At 35.3% G+C, this 19,324-nt stretch overlaps 1 protein-coding gene and 1 long non-coding RNA gene across 4 annotated transcripts in view; one reads left to right on the top strand and one right to left on the bottom strand.

Annotated features, from left to right (window-relative positions):
- The window catches only part of PRKG1 (protein kinase cGMP-dependent 1), a 1,182,918-nt gene that overhangs the window by 1,134,316 nt on the left and 29,278 nt on the right, over positions 1-19,324 (top strand). For both annotated transcript variants that reach the window (XM_027111907.1, XM_027111906.1), the window contains exon 10: positions 5,998-6,094. In XM_027111907.1, coding sequence (XP_026967708.1) covers positions 5,998-6,094 — 97 coding nt within the window. The remainder of the gene's footprint in view (positions 1-5,997; positions 6,095-19,324) is intronic.
- Positions 3,170-19,324, bottom strand: part of LOC113623151 (uncharacterized) — a 109,916-nt gene continuing 93,761 nt past the window's right edge. The window contains exons 3-4 of one of the 2 annotated variants that reach the window (XR_003433798.1): positions 8,423-8,498; positions 3,170-5,573 (exon numbers count right to left, since the gene is read on the bottom strand). This is a non-coding gene — a long non-coding RNA (uncharacterized LOC113623151). Of the gene's footprint in view, positions 5,574-8,301; positions 8,499-19,324 lie in introns of those variants that run through there. The other variant, XR_003433797.1, reaches the window with a different exon arrangement.

Here is a 19,324-nt window from a genome sequence, read left to right as displayed (position 1 = left end):
CAGATATGAGCAATGCAATTTCCCTGTGTATTCCTGTTGGCTTTATCTTCTCAAAGGAATGTATTTGAAAAATAAGTAGAACTATTTCATGGCTAAAGTACTTAAAAAAAAAGACTGTGTTTCTGAAAACCACAATTTTGGAAATACAGAAAGCAAACTAATGCTATCTCAAATTCCCTGAAGAAGAGATTACATTTTCTGGAGAAAACTGACATAATGAAATACTTTATATTCATTAAGTTACTTTCAAGCTTTTTATTTCTTCAAGTTTTTACCACTACCGTAAAAGACTAGTGACTATACCTGTATGCTTTATGGCCAAATAAATTAGAAATTGTCCCTTTTTGTTTAGAATTTTAGAAATAGGGTTTCTTATGTTTAAAGGTTTTGTTTTGTTTCGTTTTGAAAAACCCTTATAGTAATAGAGACTTTTGTAAAGTGTTATTTGAAAAACATTATTTCAACAGGAAATAACTCCCTATACAAATCTTGAACAATAAAATGGTTCACAGTTTTCCAATGAAGTCAGAAAATTCTGCTTTTAAAGTTTAGTTTAACAATGAGACTTTTTAATAAAGCAATTAAATTAATAAGAGCTGACTGGTGACTTGATTATAGATTTAATAAAGGCTATCCATTTTTATTTTAGTGACTAAGCTTATTTAATCCCAAACATTTTAGAATCAGGGGAATAGGACATGTAGTAACTATTTTCACCTACACAAAGTTAATGTAGCACAATGAGGTGATAGTCCCAGTAGTTTAAGCCCAAATCACATCTGTGTTAAATATGCAAATAAGTATTATTGGTCCAGTTTTCAATTCTGCTTTCTCTCTATATAGTTACTTGTCTGGCTGAATTTGTATTTACTCTTCAATACCTACAAATTACTTAATGCACCAAGTTTTATTAAATCAAGAACTGTTATTACATAAAATCCTGTGTACCAAGTTAAGTGTTTATTCAGTAGATGGCTAGCATTAGAGCTTGCATGCATCATAGACCAGGTATACATATTTTGTGCTTAAGGCTGACTGTCAAAAAGTTCTCACCTCCTTTAACTATTTCTGTAAATATTTATTTATAGATATCAATGTTCTTTGATCACATAAAAAGTGGAAGGATTTCTAGGAGTTTATCTGAACATTTAAGTAAGCTAGGGCTCTGACTTTATCTATACAACTCATACTTATTTACTTAAGTGTATGTTGATACCTATACAAAGGCCTACATGTTGAATTCAGGACTTGGAAATACAAGGTCACTGACAGAGCCGGGACCACGAGTCCTGAGCTTCTGTTTGTATTCTAGGATGCGCTCTTGCATTATTTTTAAGTCCAGAGTAGACATTGATTGTCTGACTGAATCGCATCTTACCTATTAAAAGTTACAGAATAAAAATCTTAGTCATAGATGAGAGTTCATGTGTGTTCACTGAAACATTTTATAGATTTCCCCAAGAACTGATAAAACTAAATTCAACAGGAAATAAAAATATACCCAAGAGCAGATGAGCACAGGCCAAGCAGTGGTGACTGATCTGCACATGGGTTAAAAGATGCTAAGACTTTGTTTGATTTTCCTTGGAGACCCTTAGAGTAGACTTCTGAAACTGATTTGGATTATAGATTTTGCTAAAGTAAATAGGGCACATTAGACTTTTGTTTCATTGGCTTTTAATTACTGGCTTTTGTATCCCATCTGGAATGTCCGTTTGGATTCTTGGACCTTACTTTAACACTGCACATACTGTTGTTTGCTTTGTAGAATAATGCTGAGCCATTTCTGCTATTGTAATATCAAGGTGAAGATAAAATTTTACGTTTCAGACATTTTTGTACTGGGTCATATTTGGTTTTCAGTATTAAGGAGAGATGTTTGCTTCTTAATAATAGTGGTCAGTCGTAAGGAATAGAACCCAATTGTGCTATTTTGAAATGATGACAGAATTGATTCATGGATATCTGGCAACGACAAAAAAAGAAACACTTATGGTGAATAATAAAGGACATCTGAGTCTTACTCTTTGGTTTTGTGGAAGCTGGTGATATTGGAAGAGATGGAAAAATAAAAACTAATGGTTATTATCTATTTCTGAAAGGAAATGAATATAATACTGGATAGATATGTAGTTTTAGATAAAGAGAGGTTAAGATTATTCCAGTATTATTTTTCTGTTTCTAGACTTTGCATGTATGTCTTGGTCTGTTTCTAGACTTTGCATCTATGTCTTGGTCTCATCATCATTACACCTGCAACTTTACATTTTCATTGCTTTTAGAACCTCCTTTGGTGTATAAGCAGAAATGAAAAGAGAAGGTGAAAATGTAGGCAACTTTGTTTCTTTCTAGTAGTTCTTGAAAGTTCCATATTTCACTATTTAAAGAGTACCCTGTACAAATTAGTGACTGTGGATTCTAATCACCAAAGCCCCAGGTGAATCTTATGGTCAGGTATGTTTGAGAAATGATATATTATCTCTCTACTTCACCCAACACACTTATTCTCTTGTTATATAGTTATTTGCATGTTGTTAACCTATTTTGAGAGTTTATAAGCTCCTTGAAGTTATACAGAGTATGTCAGTATCTGCACTTTTCTGGAAAGAGAATCCACAGCTTTCACCCTATACCAAAAAAAAAAAAAAAAAAGAATACAGCTGACCCTTGAACAACATAGGTTTGAACTGTGCAGATCCACTCATCTGCAGATTTTTTTCAGTAGTAAATACTACATGATCCAGTTGGTTGAATGGGCAGATATGGAACTATGGATACAGAAAAATTGTGGATATGGAGGACCCACTATAAATTATACATGAATTTTTGACCGTAGGAGGGTCGGCGCCCCAACCCTTGCATTGTTCAAGGGTCAACTGTAAATAATAGTGTTCTCTTAAAAAATCTGTATCTCAAACTAAGGTAGGAACATTAGAAAATACACTTCATACTCTTTGCTAGATTTTAAGCAACCAAACGTCGGGAATTGAATGCCTTACTGATATGTATTTCCCTTAACACTTGGGAACTGTCCCTCTCATAAACACTTTTGCACAGATGGATTTTAGAGTTGCATAAATCTGGGCCTAATTCCTTGGACCTGGTACCCCACAGTAGTAAGTAAGCTAGGTACTTGTGTTCCACGGTTACCTCCTTCAGGCAAGAGAAGTTTTATAGGACAAGAGCCATTTACTTAACCAATTTATTTTGTCTCCTTCCCCACTCAAAATTATCAACTCTAAAGAATGTAGAACATAACGGATAGATTCAAATTATTTTCAAATAATTCCTGAGTAAAAAGAAAGAATGAAAACGTCCCTCCAAGTTACGAGCTAGAGGGGTGAGATACCTCCAGAAGCTAAATCATCTATAGTTTGGCTTTTTTACAAAGGTCTCTTCGGGTGGTGATTTCCATGTTAAAAAACAAAGCTATTTATTCAAAAAGGAAAAGTGTACAGAGTCTCTGTGATGAAGCGACTCCCTAAAGAGTAATCTCAATGAGGAAAAAAAAAGACATGAAGTTCTAAGCAACAACATTTCCTTGGTTGGGGCTTCCCTAGTGGCGCAGTGGTTGAGAGTCCCCCTGCCGATTCAGGGGACACAGGTTCGTGCCCCGGTCCGGGAAGATCCCACATGCCGCGGAGCGGCTGGGCCCGTGAGCCAGGCATCTCACCAACCACTCCATAAAAATCACCCAACTAGGAAGTATTTTAAAAATTCACCTAGAAATAATAGCAAAGTTTTGCATTCTGCATCTGTCTTTTTTTTATCAACGTTGCTTTTTTTTTTTTTTTTTTTACAGCTGTGTTAGCCATTACAGAGCTATTGTTCATTCCTATGGGTCTAGGACAACAGGGGCAGGAGTCAAGGCCAAGTTATGAGTCCCCAATACTTTTGCCATGAATGCATCACACTCCAGACTCATTGGACAGCTACTGATTTCCTTGGATCATTTTAATCCAACCCAAAATTCTTCTATGGCTCTGGAACTTCCTGAGGCTTTCAGAGGGGTTAGAACTATTGTTCTCAACCCTTAACTGTACATCAGAATCACCCAAGGAGCTGTAAAAGTGTATAGATACGTGATACTGCTTCCAGAGATTGCTGATCAACTTGATCTATGGTGGGACGCAGATTAAGTGGTTTCTAAAAGATGCTCAGGAAGTTCTGATGTGCAACAAATGGCTGAAGATGACTTGTTTAGACATTTCCAGACTAATTTTACAGAACCCAAATATAAGGATTTGGCGGGGAGGTGCGTCTTCAAGAGCTATAAATAATAACACCATACTTTAAATATATAAAATGGTGTCAGAGTAGTCTGAGTTTACCCCTTCAATCTGAGATTTCTAAATCCAGCAAGCACATATTATTCAAAAACAATCTCATTAAGAATTTGACAGCCGGAAATTCTTGAACACCTACATATTATCATGGTGGAGCGGGGGTGGGGGGGGGGTGGGCGTCTGATCCCAGCAGGTGTCCTTTTTAAACACCTGTTGGAGTGAACTCTGTCACTGGCCCTTTAAATGGGATGGAGTTTTAATTTTCCAAAAGCTGTGAGCCAGTTGGAATGCTAGAAATGCACATTTGTTGCTTATGTTCCATTCTAGTAAACCATCTCCTGAAGTGCTATGTTGATCTCTTGATTGTGTAGTTAATGAGAGAAATCTATAGATACCATTCAGAATGCCTAGCAGTCTTGTTTATAGAGGTTGACTAGAGAGAGTTGATTTCCCATCATCAGCTAATAACGAGAAACACTGTTTACCATCTTGTGAGTCTTTCAAGAATTGATGTGTTAAAAACCAGAATTGTCATTGTAAATTGGAGAGTGTTGAAAGCTCACCTAGATAACTGTTTTACATTTTTCCCAAGTGGAGAGTCTGAATTTGTGTTTGATTATAATGAAATAGCTAAAATGTTACACAGCTTAAGGCCAAACATGCCTGTGAATGATTCTATCCAAAAGCTGACATAAACAAACTGTGTCACTATTTCAAGCATGTTCATCATGTCTATCTATAGCATACTACTGAATCAGGTACCGCCTGGCTGAAGGTCATGGGTTACACATAGCTCTTCAAATACTTTATTTCTGAGACAGCTGAATTACTCCCTGACCTGACTTTAGTGAGTGGGAGGGTCATCATCTTTATGCCTTACTGCCCTTTCTAAAAATAGTAGGGGCTTTAATAAGGAGATATTTTAAGCAGCTCATATTCACTTGTCTCATCAGGGGAAGCTTATTTTGGCCACTTGCATGTGTCCAATTTGCATGTGCCTAGAGTTGAATTTTTGGAGGCTAGTCTGTGCTCCTTCACCCCACTCATCTAAGAAACTGGCAAGCATAAAGACTGGAATTACTAGCTGAGAGTCAGTGGGTAAACACAAATGAAGGGAAGACACTTTTTAGGAATGTGAATATGCTTCAGAAATCATCCATTTCAGACAGTTTCACATCAGTCCTCAGCTTTTCGGATCTGTTTTCATAAAACCTGGCCGTGATTTCACTCCAGAGACCTCAATGATCTTGCCGCTTTTAATAAACATTAATAGGAGCCACTGCCAGCCTGTGGATAAGGGAAACTGATGAGAAACCGCCATCCAAAATCTGAACAGCAAACACAAAACCAAGCAAAACCAAAAAATCCAAAACAAAACCAAAAAAGAACAACTCAATCTGTGCTCACAAGAAGACGCATAGAAAAACACTGAGATGTAAATTTGATTTGATAACTGGATTTATCAGTCACATGACTGACATGCAGTGGGTACTTTGTATTTTTCTACTCTGAAATACAAGTGCAAATCTATGTTATTCTGCACAACTGGGACCAAAACATTATGAGTGTGAGAAAACGCAGACTCTAAAAGCAAGATGGAGTTTAAGCAGGTAAACCCTGTTTCACAGTCATGTCATTCCGGTACAGTTGTACGTGGTACTCGTGTTTCCACCTCTAAGAAATTTCCATTTTTTCGCATCAAAAACTCCAGATATGAAGCTGAAGCTGCTTTCTTCGCCAACCTGAAGCTGTCTGATTTCAACATCATTGACACCCTTGGAGTTGGAGGTTTCGGACGAGTAGAACTGGTAGGTGATTGCTCTTTAAATGCTTTTGAGAGTCCTGTCTTCCTTCTTAATCTTTTCTCCTAGATTAAGATTTCTCTTTTCTTCTCTCTCTAATCATTATTGTTCCTAAATTGGTACCAGATACTCTCATTTCAGCACAACAGAGTTTGCAACAAAGTGAAATATGTTATGTAATCAGTAAATGAAAAATAAAATAAACACCAACTTACTTTTTAGAAAACCTCTGCATATTAAATGAAAGGTAAACACATTTACTTAATGAGTCATAAAGCACTTAATACCTGCTGATTTTCTGTGATCTTTATTTACTTCCTTAGTTCTGAGCAGTGCTCACTAACTTAATTATGCACTCTATCTATAATCACAATAACTAAAATGTAAATTTAAATATATATAAAGGGAGATGAGGTATATTTACATGTATTATATATCTATCTATATAACATATAATTATTCTCACCACTGCTTTAAAAATTAAGTAAATGGTGTTGTAGTTATTCTGTAGTTATAAGCACCTATTTAGATTATAGTACATATCTATACACACATATATATAACAGTATTAGAAAATATGGTATGAATATTTTATATAATTTATTTCACACACATGTTTATTTGTGTGTATACACACACAGCTAAGTGAAGATGAAGAAGACGTTTTGGCACAAGTTCATACATTAAACACATGGCATCAATATGGCGTGAACCAAATGAAAGCATGTTCTGTTGTGCCTTTGTTTAAAATATAAATTTAAAAACTGACATATTACAACAAAAATTAGAAAAAAATGTACTCTTGTGACTGAGTTGCTGCATTCCAGATTGTGTGGATAAAAACCATATTTGAGAATGTAGATTAATGTCCACCTCTCCTGAACATGGAGGAGTCCCTGATATCAGACACCAGTACAGTACGTTAGGAACTCCCTGAGACTGTGTACAGTTCAGTAAATAGTTACTGTTGCCATCAGGCAGTAGGAGAAATCCCCTTCCATAAAAGTAGACTGACCTAGCACTATTTTTGTACTTGTCCATTTGTGCTGTAGGTGGGATTTCTGACTTTGATGGGCAGAATGATGTTATTTACTTAAATATTAGACAAGAAAGGTTTAGAGCCGTAAAGTGTTTCACTGAATTTGTGTGATGCTTCCCTTAACACTGGCTGGAGATACCTTCAGCTAAAGAACTCAGCTTTTTTAAAATATATGATTTACTCATTAAAGCTATAAGACATCTAGGTAATTCTCTTAATTTACAAGACGTGACTAAAATAAGGAGATGGATTTTACAAATTACAAGTGTAAATTAGTCCCATTGCTTTATGGTCACATTCCGAATTTACTCTCCTTTGCCCTTGTCAGAGAGGTGCTTGCTTTTCAGAGTAGATTGGTACAAGTCAAACTTTTTAATCTAGCAATGCTATGTAGCAGTTGCTTTAAATAATAAATATGTAATCTATTTATTCAGCAATTCAATGCCTCATATACCAGAGCACCATACTTGGATAAAATATAGGAAGAATGATATGGAAAACATAATCTCTGTCTTCTTGGATTATATTCTTTCTACACAATTTATTGTGTATTTATGTAGTGAGCTCTCTGCTGGGATATACACAGTTTAACAGAAAATAGCCACTGCCTCTAGGGACTCACAGTCCACTAGGAGGGACAATCATGCAAACTAATAAGTAAACCCATAATCAGAGTATGAGAAGCACGTGCTCAGTGCGTGGAGGGGCAAGATTTCTTAGAGGAGGCAGCATTTCTAAGACAGAGGGATCGACATCAAGGCGTTGCCATAAATAACCTCAAGCGTTATGGTCTGCTCTCGTAAAATGAAACTACTGCAGGGTAGTTTGTTAATAAACTGATATTAATAATGTTTACTAATAAATTAGTATTACTTTCTTAGTAAAATCATCGAGCTTTTCATTTGAACCCAGCTTTACAATCTTCAAATGGCTCTCATATCCAGTATACAATTTTGCCTTTAGAGCTATCATAGGAGGCATAAGCCACATTTCACAGGAGCTAAGTCATGAATAATGTGTATAAGTGACCTAAGACCACACGGTCACTGAAAGAGCTGTTGTTTTTGCCCAGAACTACTGATGTTTAAACTAAACTTTTTCTTTTTTTTATCATTCTGACTACTAAAAATATTTAGATTCTTATTACCACCACTAACAGCCACCATTATCAAATCAGACAAGTGTCACTTTATTATCATAGGTACACGTTTGTTTTTTAAGAAAAGTCTTCTAGAATTCAAGAACCTGTCTTAGACATAAATACGGAATAGATGCCATGATTATCTGCTATTCACCTCTTCTTCTGTCGAACCTTCAGAGACTCTTTTTTCTGTCTTCTCTTTTGCGGCTCCTAGTTGAGTGTTAAAATATCTGTGGAGGAAAAAATAAAGATCAGACAGTATCACGTGGTAGCTAAAAGCTAGAGCTCTGGAATCAGACTGTCTGGATTGAGGTCTTACCAGCTGTGTGTGATTAGTCATTTACTTAAACCTCTTGAGCCTCAGTTTCCTCATCTCTAAAAGGAGGATAATAATAGGCTGTGTGCCTCAGGCATTGCAAAGATTAAATGAGTTAAAGTCCCAAAATAGTGCCTCACGTATCATAGGTCAGTAAGTGTTGGCAGTGTTGTTATTATTATTAAAATATTCTAATGATAACTATCATTTTCAGCTCTACCCATAGAAAAGGAAGGGAATGAAATATTTTACTCTCTTTTCTCCCATTGTTAGGCCAAGTGCTGAGAATACAAGCATTTCTCCAATGCATGAGTGAGGCTAAGGTGTTCAAATGACCTTCAGTGATAGCTTCTATTAAATTCCCCCAAACCACGAAAGCTCCTTACTTTCTGATCCGTCATGAGTAGAGATGGGGAACAATTTTCAGTCTTCCTCACACTAAACCTTTGTGTACCTGAAGTAGTCTGCTCTTATTTATCCATTTCTCTTCTAAATCGTAAAGCCCCACCTCTTAACCTCTCAACAGGAAATCGTTTTTGGTGCAAACTGCTCAATCATATCCAGTTTCTCCACAATCTTCTTAAACCATGGCACCCTGATTGGGCATAATAAGGGTCTGGCTCTTGCCAAATGGAGGACAAAGGTCTTTTCTCCTGTGCCACAATCCCATGATCGGATTGCCCAGGAGGGGGCAATGTGGTAGCAAGTTGTAAGAATTCTGCCACACTCACAATCACATTTGTGTAACAGGGTCTGTGTGCTGTACATATGGGCTTCCATACCACTCTCCTGGCATTTTTGCCAGCTGCTTGGTCACTGTGTGTCACATGCAAGTGACGTGGAAGCCTATGTAAAGCAACTCAAAAAAATAGGGACTAAGAGATGATTAGGCAAGAAATCAGGTGATACACCTATTGCTCAGTCACAGAGTTTTGTTTCATCATTATGTAAGGGGAAAGCCTAAGCCAAAGGGAAACCCCACATGAGACGAAAACCCTTCAAGAGCTTCTTACTGCCAGGCCACATGACAGTGAAACAGAATAGCTGTGGGATCGCTGGACAGCACTGCCATTTGTGCCCACTGTGATTTATGCTGCAGAGGATGCCTGGGAAACCCTCCCATCCTAAGGCCTTGTGTCCTCTGTAGCCAAGGTGAATAAGCACTCTGTGCTGGTTGAAAACTCAAAATTGCCTCATTTTAACATAGCCTTTTCTCTAGAAATACCCTACGTGGATTATTATTAAATATGTCATCCTCATTTATATTTATTCTTCAAAAGAATGAAAACTGACACACATTAGTAATTGTGATAGTGTTGATTTCTGAGAAAATAAGTTATTCAGATAGTTAATAAAAATCCAATTTGATAGATGCTAATTGAACATAATAGGTGCAGTCACAATACAGGCATTCCTCAGAGATATTGCGGGTTCAATTCCAGGCCACTGCAATAAAGCAAGTATCACAATAAAGCAAGTAGCAGGAATTTTTTGGTCTCCCAATGCATATGACAGTTATGTATACACTATACTATAGTCTATAAAGCATGTAAGAGCATTAAGTCTAAAAAAACAATGTACATACCTTAATCAAAAAATACTTTATTAAAAAAATACTTTATTGCTATAAAATGCTATCATCTGAGTCTTCAGTGAGTAGTAACATCAAAGATCACTGATCACAGATTATTATAGCAAATATAATAATAATGAAAAAGTTTGAAATACTGTGAGAATTACTAAAATGTGACACAGAGACACGATGTGAGCAAATGCTGTTGGAAAAATGATATCGACAGACTTCCTTGACACAGGGTTGCCATAAACCTTCAATGTGTTAAAAATGCAGTATCTGCAAAGTGTGATAAGAAAATGAAGCGCAATAAAATGAAGTATGCCTGTATACTGCAACTTCTAAAACATCTAACCACAAGATAGTTTCTAAGCAGAAATCACAGGTAATAAAATTTATCTCTGCTTTGACATATACAAATAAGGTAAAATATGCATGAATTCATCTTGTTACTGTAGAATATATTCTCTTTAGTACATCGATAGCTGGAATACAGTTTAGACTAAATGAACGACAACAAATTGAACAGTCACACTCTTATACATCTTTTGAAATTACAGGAATTTTATACACTAGCCACCTATTGAAATGAATATTTTTCTTTAAAAGTGTTTGAAATTAGTGTTCTATAGTAAAGCAAAATGTTAGCATTTCCTCCTCTAAACCTTCATGTTTTTCTAGAAAGATCAATCCACAGTTGGCCCTCAATATTCACAGGTTCCCCATCCATGAATTCATCCAACCTCAGATTGAAAATATTCGATAAGGTTTCAAAAAGCAAAACTTGAATTTGACACGCACCAGAAATAATTTACATAGCATTCACATTGTATTTACAACTATTTATATATTACCTATGCTGTATTTATACCTATTTACATAGCATTTTCATTGTATTAGGTATTATAAGCAATCTAAGGATGATTTAAAGTATACAGGAGGGTGTATTTAGGTTATATGCAAATATTATGCCATTTTATATGAGGGACTTGAGCATCTAAGGATTTTGGTATCCACAGGGGAGACTGGAGTCAATCCCTCAAGGATACTAAGGGCCAATTGTAAATCTAGAAGGCACTGGCCATGTCTTTCCATGGCTTAAAACAGTTCATCCAAAACTTATCTTATCACCACTTAACAGTTTGGTCACTCACCTTTTTGTTTTCTGTGACATAAATTTGATTTTTTTTTTAATCCAGTGAATTTATGGTCACGTCACATTCAGTAAAAGTTTATCTATTAAAAAATTTCCTAAATATTTTTTGTGGGACATAGCAAGATCATGTGTGATTTGTGCCCTCAAAGAACATCTTGCCTTCTCCTACGTAAGAAGATAAGATCAATACATATGAAAAATAGCAAGTGAAATCCTTTAGTATTGCATTAAATTCTAAATCATGAAGAAGGGTTTTCAGCATTTCAAAAAGAGAGCATTTGGAGCTGATGATGTAGCGAGGCCCTGAGAAGACACAGAACTTGAGCCAGGGCTTAGAGAATAGGTTGGGATTTAAATGAACAGATGCGAAAAGGCCATTTGGGGGAAAGGCCATTCCAGGAAAAGTTTACAACACAGGAGGCCACGTGTTTTCACAGGACACCAAAGCAAGTGGCCTGACTAGAGGTTGTGTGAGGGAGCAGTGAGAAATACTAGATAACCAACTGATAGGGTATAACTGTACTATATTCTTAAAGGAGATTAGACTTTAAGGCATTGGGCATTGGGGGGCATTAGGTCAAGAGAAGAACGCAAATAAACACAGACTCAGCTCTCAACTTCCACCCATGAAATAAAAGAATACACTATAAGGTGACTAGAAGGGCTCTTTTGAGGTGGCAGTGCTCCCAAAGATAAACATCATAATTTCTCTTCTGAATAAGGTAGTTTACTTTGTGCCAAGATGTATTCCTCGTCCCTGAAAATTTTATGTAAACACTTTCAAAGAGAGATCCCTTCCGTGAAGGGGAAGAACAGTCTCCTTGTGTATGTTAGTAATGTTGAAAATAGCCATGTCCTCTTAAATAAAATGAAATGATTTATCTTGCTTTCTAGAAATAAATATAAAAAAGATGATTCTGAATGTTTCACTGTAGCTTATCAGCTGTATACATTTAATTTATTGCTAATTCATATTCTGTCCTTCATATTAACATCCCCCATTGCGCTGACATATACCATCTATTAGGCTGAACACTGGGCTAAGAAATCAGGAGATTTTGTGGGCCAGATGGCTTGGTACTTAGCCCCAGCTTCAGTTAACTGCCTTGCAAATTCACAGTAAGAGTGGGGAGATCATCAATACCCCAAAAGTAACAAGCTAAACCAATGGGAACCACTGTCTGGTCATGGCTGCAATCTCAGATTCCACCTTCATGAACAAAGCAGTTTCAATGTTTAATGCGACTGTTTTTCGTAGATAAGTTAGCATAAGCAAAAAACCAGTAAACACATGTTGAACTGGCTTAACTACGTGTGAAGTACGAAATCTTGTGAAAATTTTGAAGTAGAAAAACAGAGAAAGAAGGTATACTTTTATTAATATCAGAAAGGGTGAAGTTTGAATATAGCATATATTAGGACATTAAGATCTGATTATAAGCCATTTGATTAAAAGTCTTCCAGTAACAGTTTAAAAAAATTATAAAGTTATTTATGTCTAACATCTCAAAAGTGTGATTAGAATGCAAAACCTCTCATAAATTAATCTGTTCACATCTCAGAGAGTTGAATTTTGCCATATACGATTCTCTCTAGATCATTTAAACTCATTTTAAATCTTCACTGTGTCAATAAATGAAAGAAGTTTAAGTGTCAGCTTACGATACTCAACTCCATCTATGTGAAGTTTTAAGTTATAAGTGTGCTTGTAAGTATTAGAATAAGTTGAATTATGTGAAATATTCAACAGTTAAACTATTTCATGTAGTATTTCTTTATATGAGTGAGATTATGCATAGAAATTAAATCTTAAGGGAAAGAAACTATTTGATTATGAAGGAAAACAATTTAAAGTGCATCATAGGTAATAAAATCAATTTTAATATCCCTACAATAGGAAATAGGGTTTATTTAACACAAGTACTGTAGGGAAGAGAAATGGTGTATTTAAATTTCACGTTTCAGGAAACAATCTTGAATCAATGTAGGTAGCCTTTTGAGTCAAAATGTAGCAGTGCTAATTCCCTATTAAGGGAAATCACAAGCGCTCTTTCCTTTGCAAATGATTTCTATAAAATAGTCCAAACTTTTGTTCATGTTGTAATTGAAAACAGAAAAGTATGAAGTTCTTTTTCTTATCTGCCTCTGAACTAAAAGTTAAACGTCTTTTTAAAAAATTAAAATGAAAACTATTTTCTCTATGAAAATTGCTTCACATATTTTTAACTCAATTTGAATTTAAAGGTACAGATATTTCCTTATGTTTCTTATCACTAGCTGTAAAACTGAATTTTAGGTCTCAAGGCAAGTTACAGAGAAAATGGCGTTACATTTTGATAAGAAGTTGAGGTGACCCTGGGAAGGAAAACAAGGATGAAAAGCAGAGACTGTCTCCTGATTATCACTTGTGCAAATGGCAAGTGGGATTAAACGAAAAAGAGTAGATAAAATAAATTTTAAAAAGCTACTTTTTCTAGGTTCTTTGTTCTGAAATTGATATACCTCACCATTAATATAGATAACTTAGTGGCTATCTATGAAATAAATTTTACACATAAAGTCTTAACTATAAAATCGTACAACAGGGCCATGCCCCTGTGCTCATGGCTGAATAGTTTCCCAACTCTGACATCGCTATTCAACTCATGGTCCATCCTTTGCATTCTCTGTGTCATTTGGACATGCATCATGCAGACGGTGACAAGTTCCCTATGTTCCTCCCTGTGTATCCTATGGAACAAACCAGATGCCGTGGTTCCTTTTTAAGTTTTAGACGTTGACTAGGGAAAAGAAATCTGTGATATTATTGTGTAATGAAGAGAGACAGGTAAATAATAAAACTGTGGATAACTAGTGAGAAAAGAGGTTTTAACAACAGATTGAGAACAGAAGTTTATAATTAAGATTATGGTTAATGTTTCCTGAACTTTATAGTACTATTACACAGAGAAAAGTAATTCTCGCATAAGAATTCTTTTTTTTTTTGGTTAGGAAATGTTGAGGAGTACAGTCCAATACTACTTTGTAGAATAGAAGCTTTCTGTGCCCTTAAAAGATGTCACTTTCAGTAATGTAGTTAAGTCGGTTCTTCCTGAATACCTGGACACATTAGTATGTCATGTCCAAAAAAGTTATTTGCATTAGAGCAATAACACTGCTTTTTCTTTCTCTTTGAAAAAAAAACTTCCTTAAATTCAGACATTAATTTTCCCTGTTCCTTCTATTTCATTCGGGTGGTTGGAACAACTAATTTAAAACCAGATTTAATTATGAATTGTAACAGGAAAATACTATTTATAAGTATCCATTTTAATTAGCATTCCCACATATCTTGGAAGTCATGGTAATAATGGTAATTCTTACATAGCACTTTTTAATTTTCAAAGCACTTTCACATACACTATCTGATTTGGTCTTACAATATCTGTGACTATAAAATAATGTGGTTTTATTCTCTAAGTGAGGAAAATGAGGCTCCAGATATTATGAACTTGGGTATGATTGTAGTTTGTACATTATTAAAATAATAAAAGACATTACCCAGCAAATATGTATTATTTTGACTAGATAAGTTTTAAGAATTGTGTGATAGTTATGTACATTTTGCTTAAAATGACCCATGATCCCACCTTTTTTTTGGACATGAGGACTTCTTTGAATTTAGGACTTTTAATAAATAGCAAATAGAGAAGTCATAAAAAAGAATAAAATTTTTTATAAAAAAAATGTTAATAGTTTACAGAAACTAGAGTAAAAATGAAATATAGTTTTGATTAATTGGGGAACTTTTATTGAAGGGGTAAAGATAAGCATAGAAAGAAAAACATTTCTGACATTTAGTTCCTTAAAATGTAAATTAAAAGTATACCTATCTCACAATCAATAAAGACAAGAACTAAAAAATATAGATACACGTATTTTCTGGCTTTTTCTTATTTTAAAATTCCTTAAAAGCTTTTTTGAGGTATAATCTACTTAGCACAGAATTGTACAATCACCACCACAATCCAATTTTAGAACATTTCCATCACTTTAATAGAACCCTTGTGGCCCATTTGCAAATGCTCTCCATTCCTACCCTCAGCTCCAGCAACTACTAATTTACTCTCTCTCTAAAGATTAGCCTTTTTTACTGCATGTTTTCTTACACTAAAACTTTGTTTTACACTAAATATTTTTATTTTCTACATGTATAATTGTAAATTTAGTTCAATATGGATCTGAATACAAAGGTGTTTAATACACAGCAACTTCGTGCCTTTTTTCTTTTTGAAGTTTATGGTGATTTTATGGCTCCTTTATTACCCTACTTCAGCTTTTGTTACTGTACCCAACTGCTACTGAACAGAGCTGTTTAAGTTGTTTCCTGAACATGGAGTTTGAGGCCAGTATCTGATAGGTTGTGAAGCATTGTCTGGCAATAGGGGAGTATTGCAAAGTGATGGAGACAGAACAACCTAGTGTTTATACATGTCTAGAGGGTCTAATAGTTGGCTTGCTGGTTTACTTGGTTGTTAAAGTTTTATTACGCGTCTTTTGGTGAATCTGGTTGAGAACTGTAACCAGAGTAGAGAAAAGCATACTCCCACAGTTTGGCACAGTTTATCTTATAGAATAGGACCTATACATTTTTCTCAGTCTAGGGTTTTCTTTCTCTTTCTTTCCTTCCCTTCCTTCCTTTATTCCCTCCCTCCCCCGCCACCCCGCCTGCCTTCCTTCCTCCCTCCTTCTTTCCATCTTCACTTATAGAACTTTTCTTTTCACTATAGGCCTTGTCATGAATTCCGTAAATTACCTCAATTTGGATTAAATGTGAGCTACTTAAATTTTACAATACAGACCATGGCCATATTGTTCCTGGATTACTTAGAAATCTATTTCCTCCCTGTTTAAAGACAGCCCAAAATAAAGAAATGATTTTATGCCATCCCATGTAACATGGATTGCCTGATTAAATTGTGTGCTGGTTTGTTTAGAGAAAATATTTGCCATTCCTGTTTTGCTGTTGTCCAGCTATTACAATTAGGATGACTCTGCCTAGATTTCCTTATGGCTTGGAGTCTGTTTTAGTGCTCTTCTTGGGAAAGCTACTACTATTTCTATCCAGCGCATGTTCTTTGACAATTAGTAACACAGAAAATACAACAGTTAAGAGGCAGATCCCCTTTACGCGTTGGGCTTGAGAGAACAGAGCAAATAAAACCTCCACATCCCAGGAGAATATGCATGTGCTGTAAACTCAGGGTGATGCTTCCAGAGTGAATCATCATGCTTCCTTATGCCACCTTTGTGTTACTTGGGTAATTCCCCCTTTATCCTTTGGCCCAAGCTATTGCCACAGGTTTGTTGGGCTGTTTCCATAAGGTTAAATATAATGAACGTGCTTTCACAATGCATATTTATTATGTCAAATTTCAGGTTCATAGAATCTTCCGGCTGGAAGGAACCCTTAGATGTAATTTAGTTTGGCCCTTCGTTTTCTGAGAGGTGGCCTGAGGCCCAGTAAGATTATATGACTAAACATAAACCTATTAGTGAAAGATCGAGGACTAGAACCCAGGTTTCCTGTGTAAGCTTTTCTTTTCTTTTCTTGAAATATAGTTGATGTACAAATATTATGTTAGTTTCCGGTGTACTACATAGTGATTTGATATTTGCCTACATTATGAAATGATCACCGAAGTTAAGCCTAGTAATCATCTGTCCCCATACAGTTATCACAATATTATTGACCATGTTCCTTATGCTGTATGTTACATCCCTCTGACTTATTTATTTTATAACTGGATGTTTGTACCTCTTCATCCCCTTCACCTATTTCACCACCCCCACTTACTTCCCCTCTGGCAACCATACATTTGTTTTCTGTGTCTATGAGTCTCTTTTCTTTTAGTTTTGTTTGTTTGGTTTGCTTTTAGATTCCACATATAAGTGAGTTCATATTGTATTTCTCTTTCTCTGTCTGACATTTCACTTAGCATACTACTCTCTAGATCCATCCATTTTGTTGCAAATGGCAAGATTTCATTTTTTTATGGCTGAGTAATATTTTATTTTATATAAAACACACACACCACATCTTCTTTATCCATTCGTCTATTGATGGGCACTTAGGTTGCTTCCATATCTTGGCTATTGTACATAATGCTGCTATGAACACTGGGATGTACATATCTTTTGGAATTAGTGTTTTGGGTTTTTTTGAGTAAATACCCAGAAGTGAAATTGCTGGATCATATGGCAGTTCTATTTTTAATTTTTTATAGGAACCTCCATACTCTTTCCACAGCAGCTATATATACCAATTTACAAGCCCACCAACAGTGCATGAGGGTTCCCTTTTCTCCACATCCTCACCAGCATTTGTTATTTGTTGTATCTTTGATGATAGCCATTCTGAGAGGTGTGAGGTGGATTTTCATTGTGGTTTTGATTTGCATCTCCTTGATGATTAGTGATGTTGAGCATCTTTTCAAGTGTCTGTTGGCCATCTGTATGTCTTCTTTGGACAAATGTCTATTCAGTTCCTCTGCCTACTTTTTAATTAGATTGTTTGGGGTTTTTTTGATGTTGAGTTATATGGTTTCTTTGTATATTTTGGATATTAACTCCTTATTAATGTGATGTTTGCAAATATTTCTCCCATTCAATAGGCCAACTTTTTGTTTTGTTGATAGTTTCCTTCACTGTGCAACAGATTTTTGGTTTGGTATAGCCAATTTGTTTATTTTTGCTTTTGTTTCCATTCCCTGAGGAGACATATTGAGAAATATATTGCTAACACTGATGTCAAAGAGCCTACTCCCTATATTTTCTTCTAGGAGTTTTATAGTTCCAGGACTCATATTTAAGTCTTTAATCCATTTTGAGTTTATTTTTTGTACATGGTATGAGAAAGTTGTCAGTTTGATTATTTTGCATGTAGCTGTTTAGTTTTTTCCAGAACCATTTATTGGAAAGCCTGTCTTTTCCCCAGTGTATATCCTTGCTTCCTTTGTTGTAGATCAATTGACCATATAAGTGTGGGTTCATTTCTGGGCATTCTATTCTGTTCCATTGATCTCTGTGTCTGTTTTTGTGCCAGTACCTACTGTTTTGATTACTGTAGCTTTGCAGTATAGTTTGAAATCAGAGAGCATGATCCCCACCCCACCCCACCCCCACAAATTTGTTCTTCTTTCTCAAGATTGCCTTGGTTACTCAGGGTCTTTTTTGTTTCCCTACAAATTTTAGTATTGTTTGTTCTAGTTCTGTGAAAAATGCCTTTTGCTAGGGATTGCATTGAACCTGTAGATTGCCTTGGGTAGTACGGTTATTTTAACAACACTGATTCTTCCAATTCATGAGCATGGAATAGCTTTCTAATTGTTTTTGTCATTTTCAATTTCTTTCATTAATGTCTTCTAGTTTTCAGGGTACAATTATTTACCTATTTGGTTAGATTTATTCCTAGGTATTCTTTCGATGCAGTTATAAATGGGATTGTTTTCTTAATTTATCTTTCTGATAGTTCTGATATCTGAACTATCAGACAGTGTATAGAAATCCAACAGATTCCTGTATATTAATTTTGTATTGTGAAACTTTACCAAATTCATTTATAAGTTTTAATAGTTTTTTGGTGATGTCTTTAGGATTTTCTATATATAATATCATCTCATCTGCAAACAATGACAGTTTTACTGCTTCTTTCCCATTTGGATTCCTTTTATTTCTTTTTCTTGCCTGATTGCTGTAGCTAGGACTTTCAGTACTATGTTTAATAAAAGTGGTGAGAGTGGGCATCCTTGTCTTATTCTTAACCTTAAAGAAAATGCTTTTAGCATCTCACTGTTGGATATGATGTTGGCTGTCACTATGTCATGTATGGCCTTTATTATATTGTGGTATTCTTCCACTATTCCCACTTTGCTGAGTTTTCATTATAAATCAATGTTGAATTTTGTCACAAGATTTTTTTGCGTCTATTGAGATGATATTTTTCAATTTTTTAATGCGGAGTATCATATTG

Source organism: Aethalodelphis obliquidens, unplaced genomic scaffold (genome assembly GCF_003676395.1).
Source record: "Aethalodelphis obliquidens isolate GAN/ISIS:26980383/991018 unplaced genomic scaffold, ASM367639v1 scaffold11, whole genome shotgun sequence".
Lineage (NCBI taxonomy): Eukaryota > Metazoa > Chordata > Mammalia > Artiodactyla > Delphinidae > Aethalodelphis > Aethalodelphis obliquidens.
Note: the sequence above shows the minus strand (reverse complement) of the source record. Positions and strands in the feature narration are given on the sequence as shown.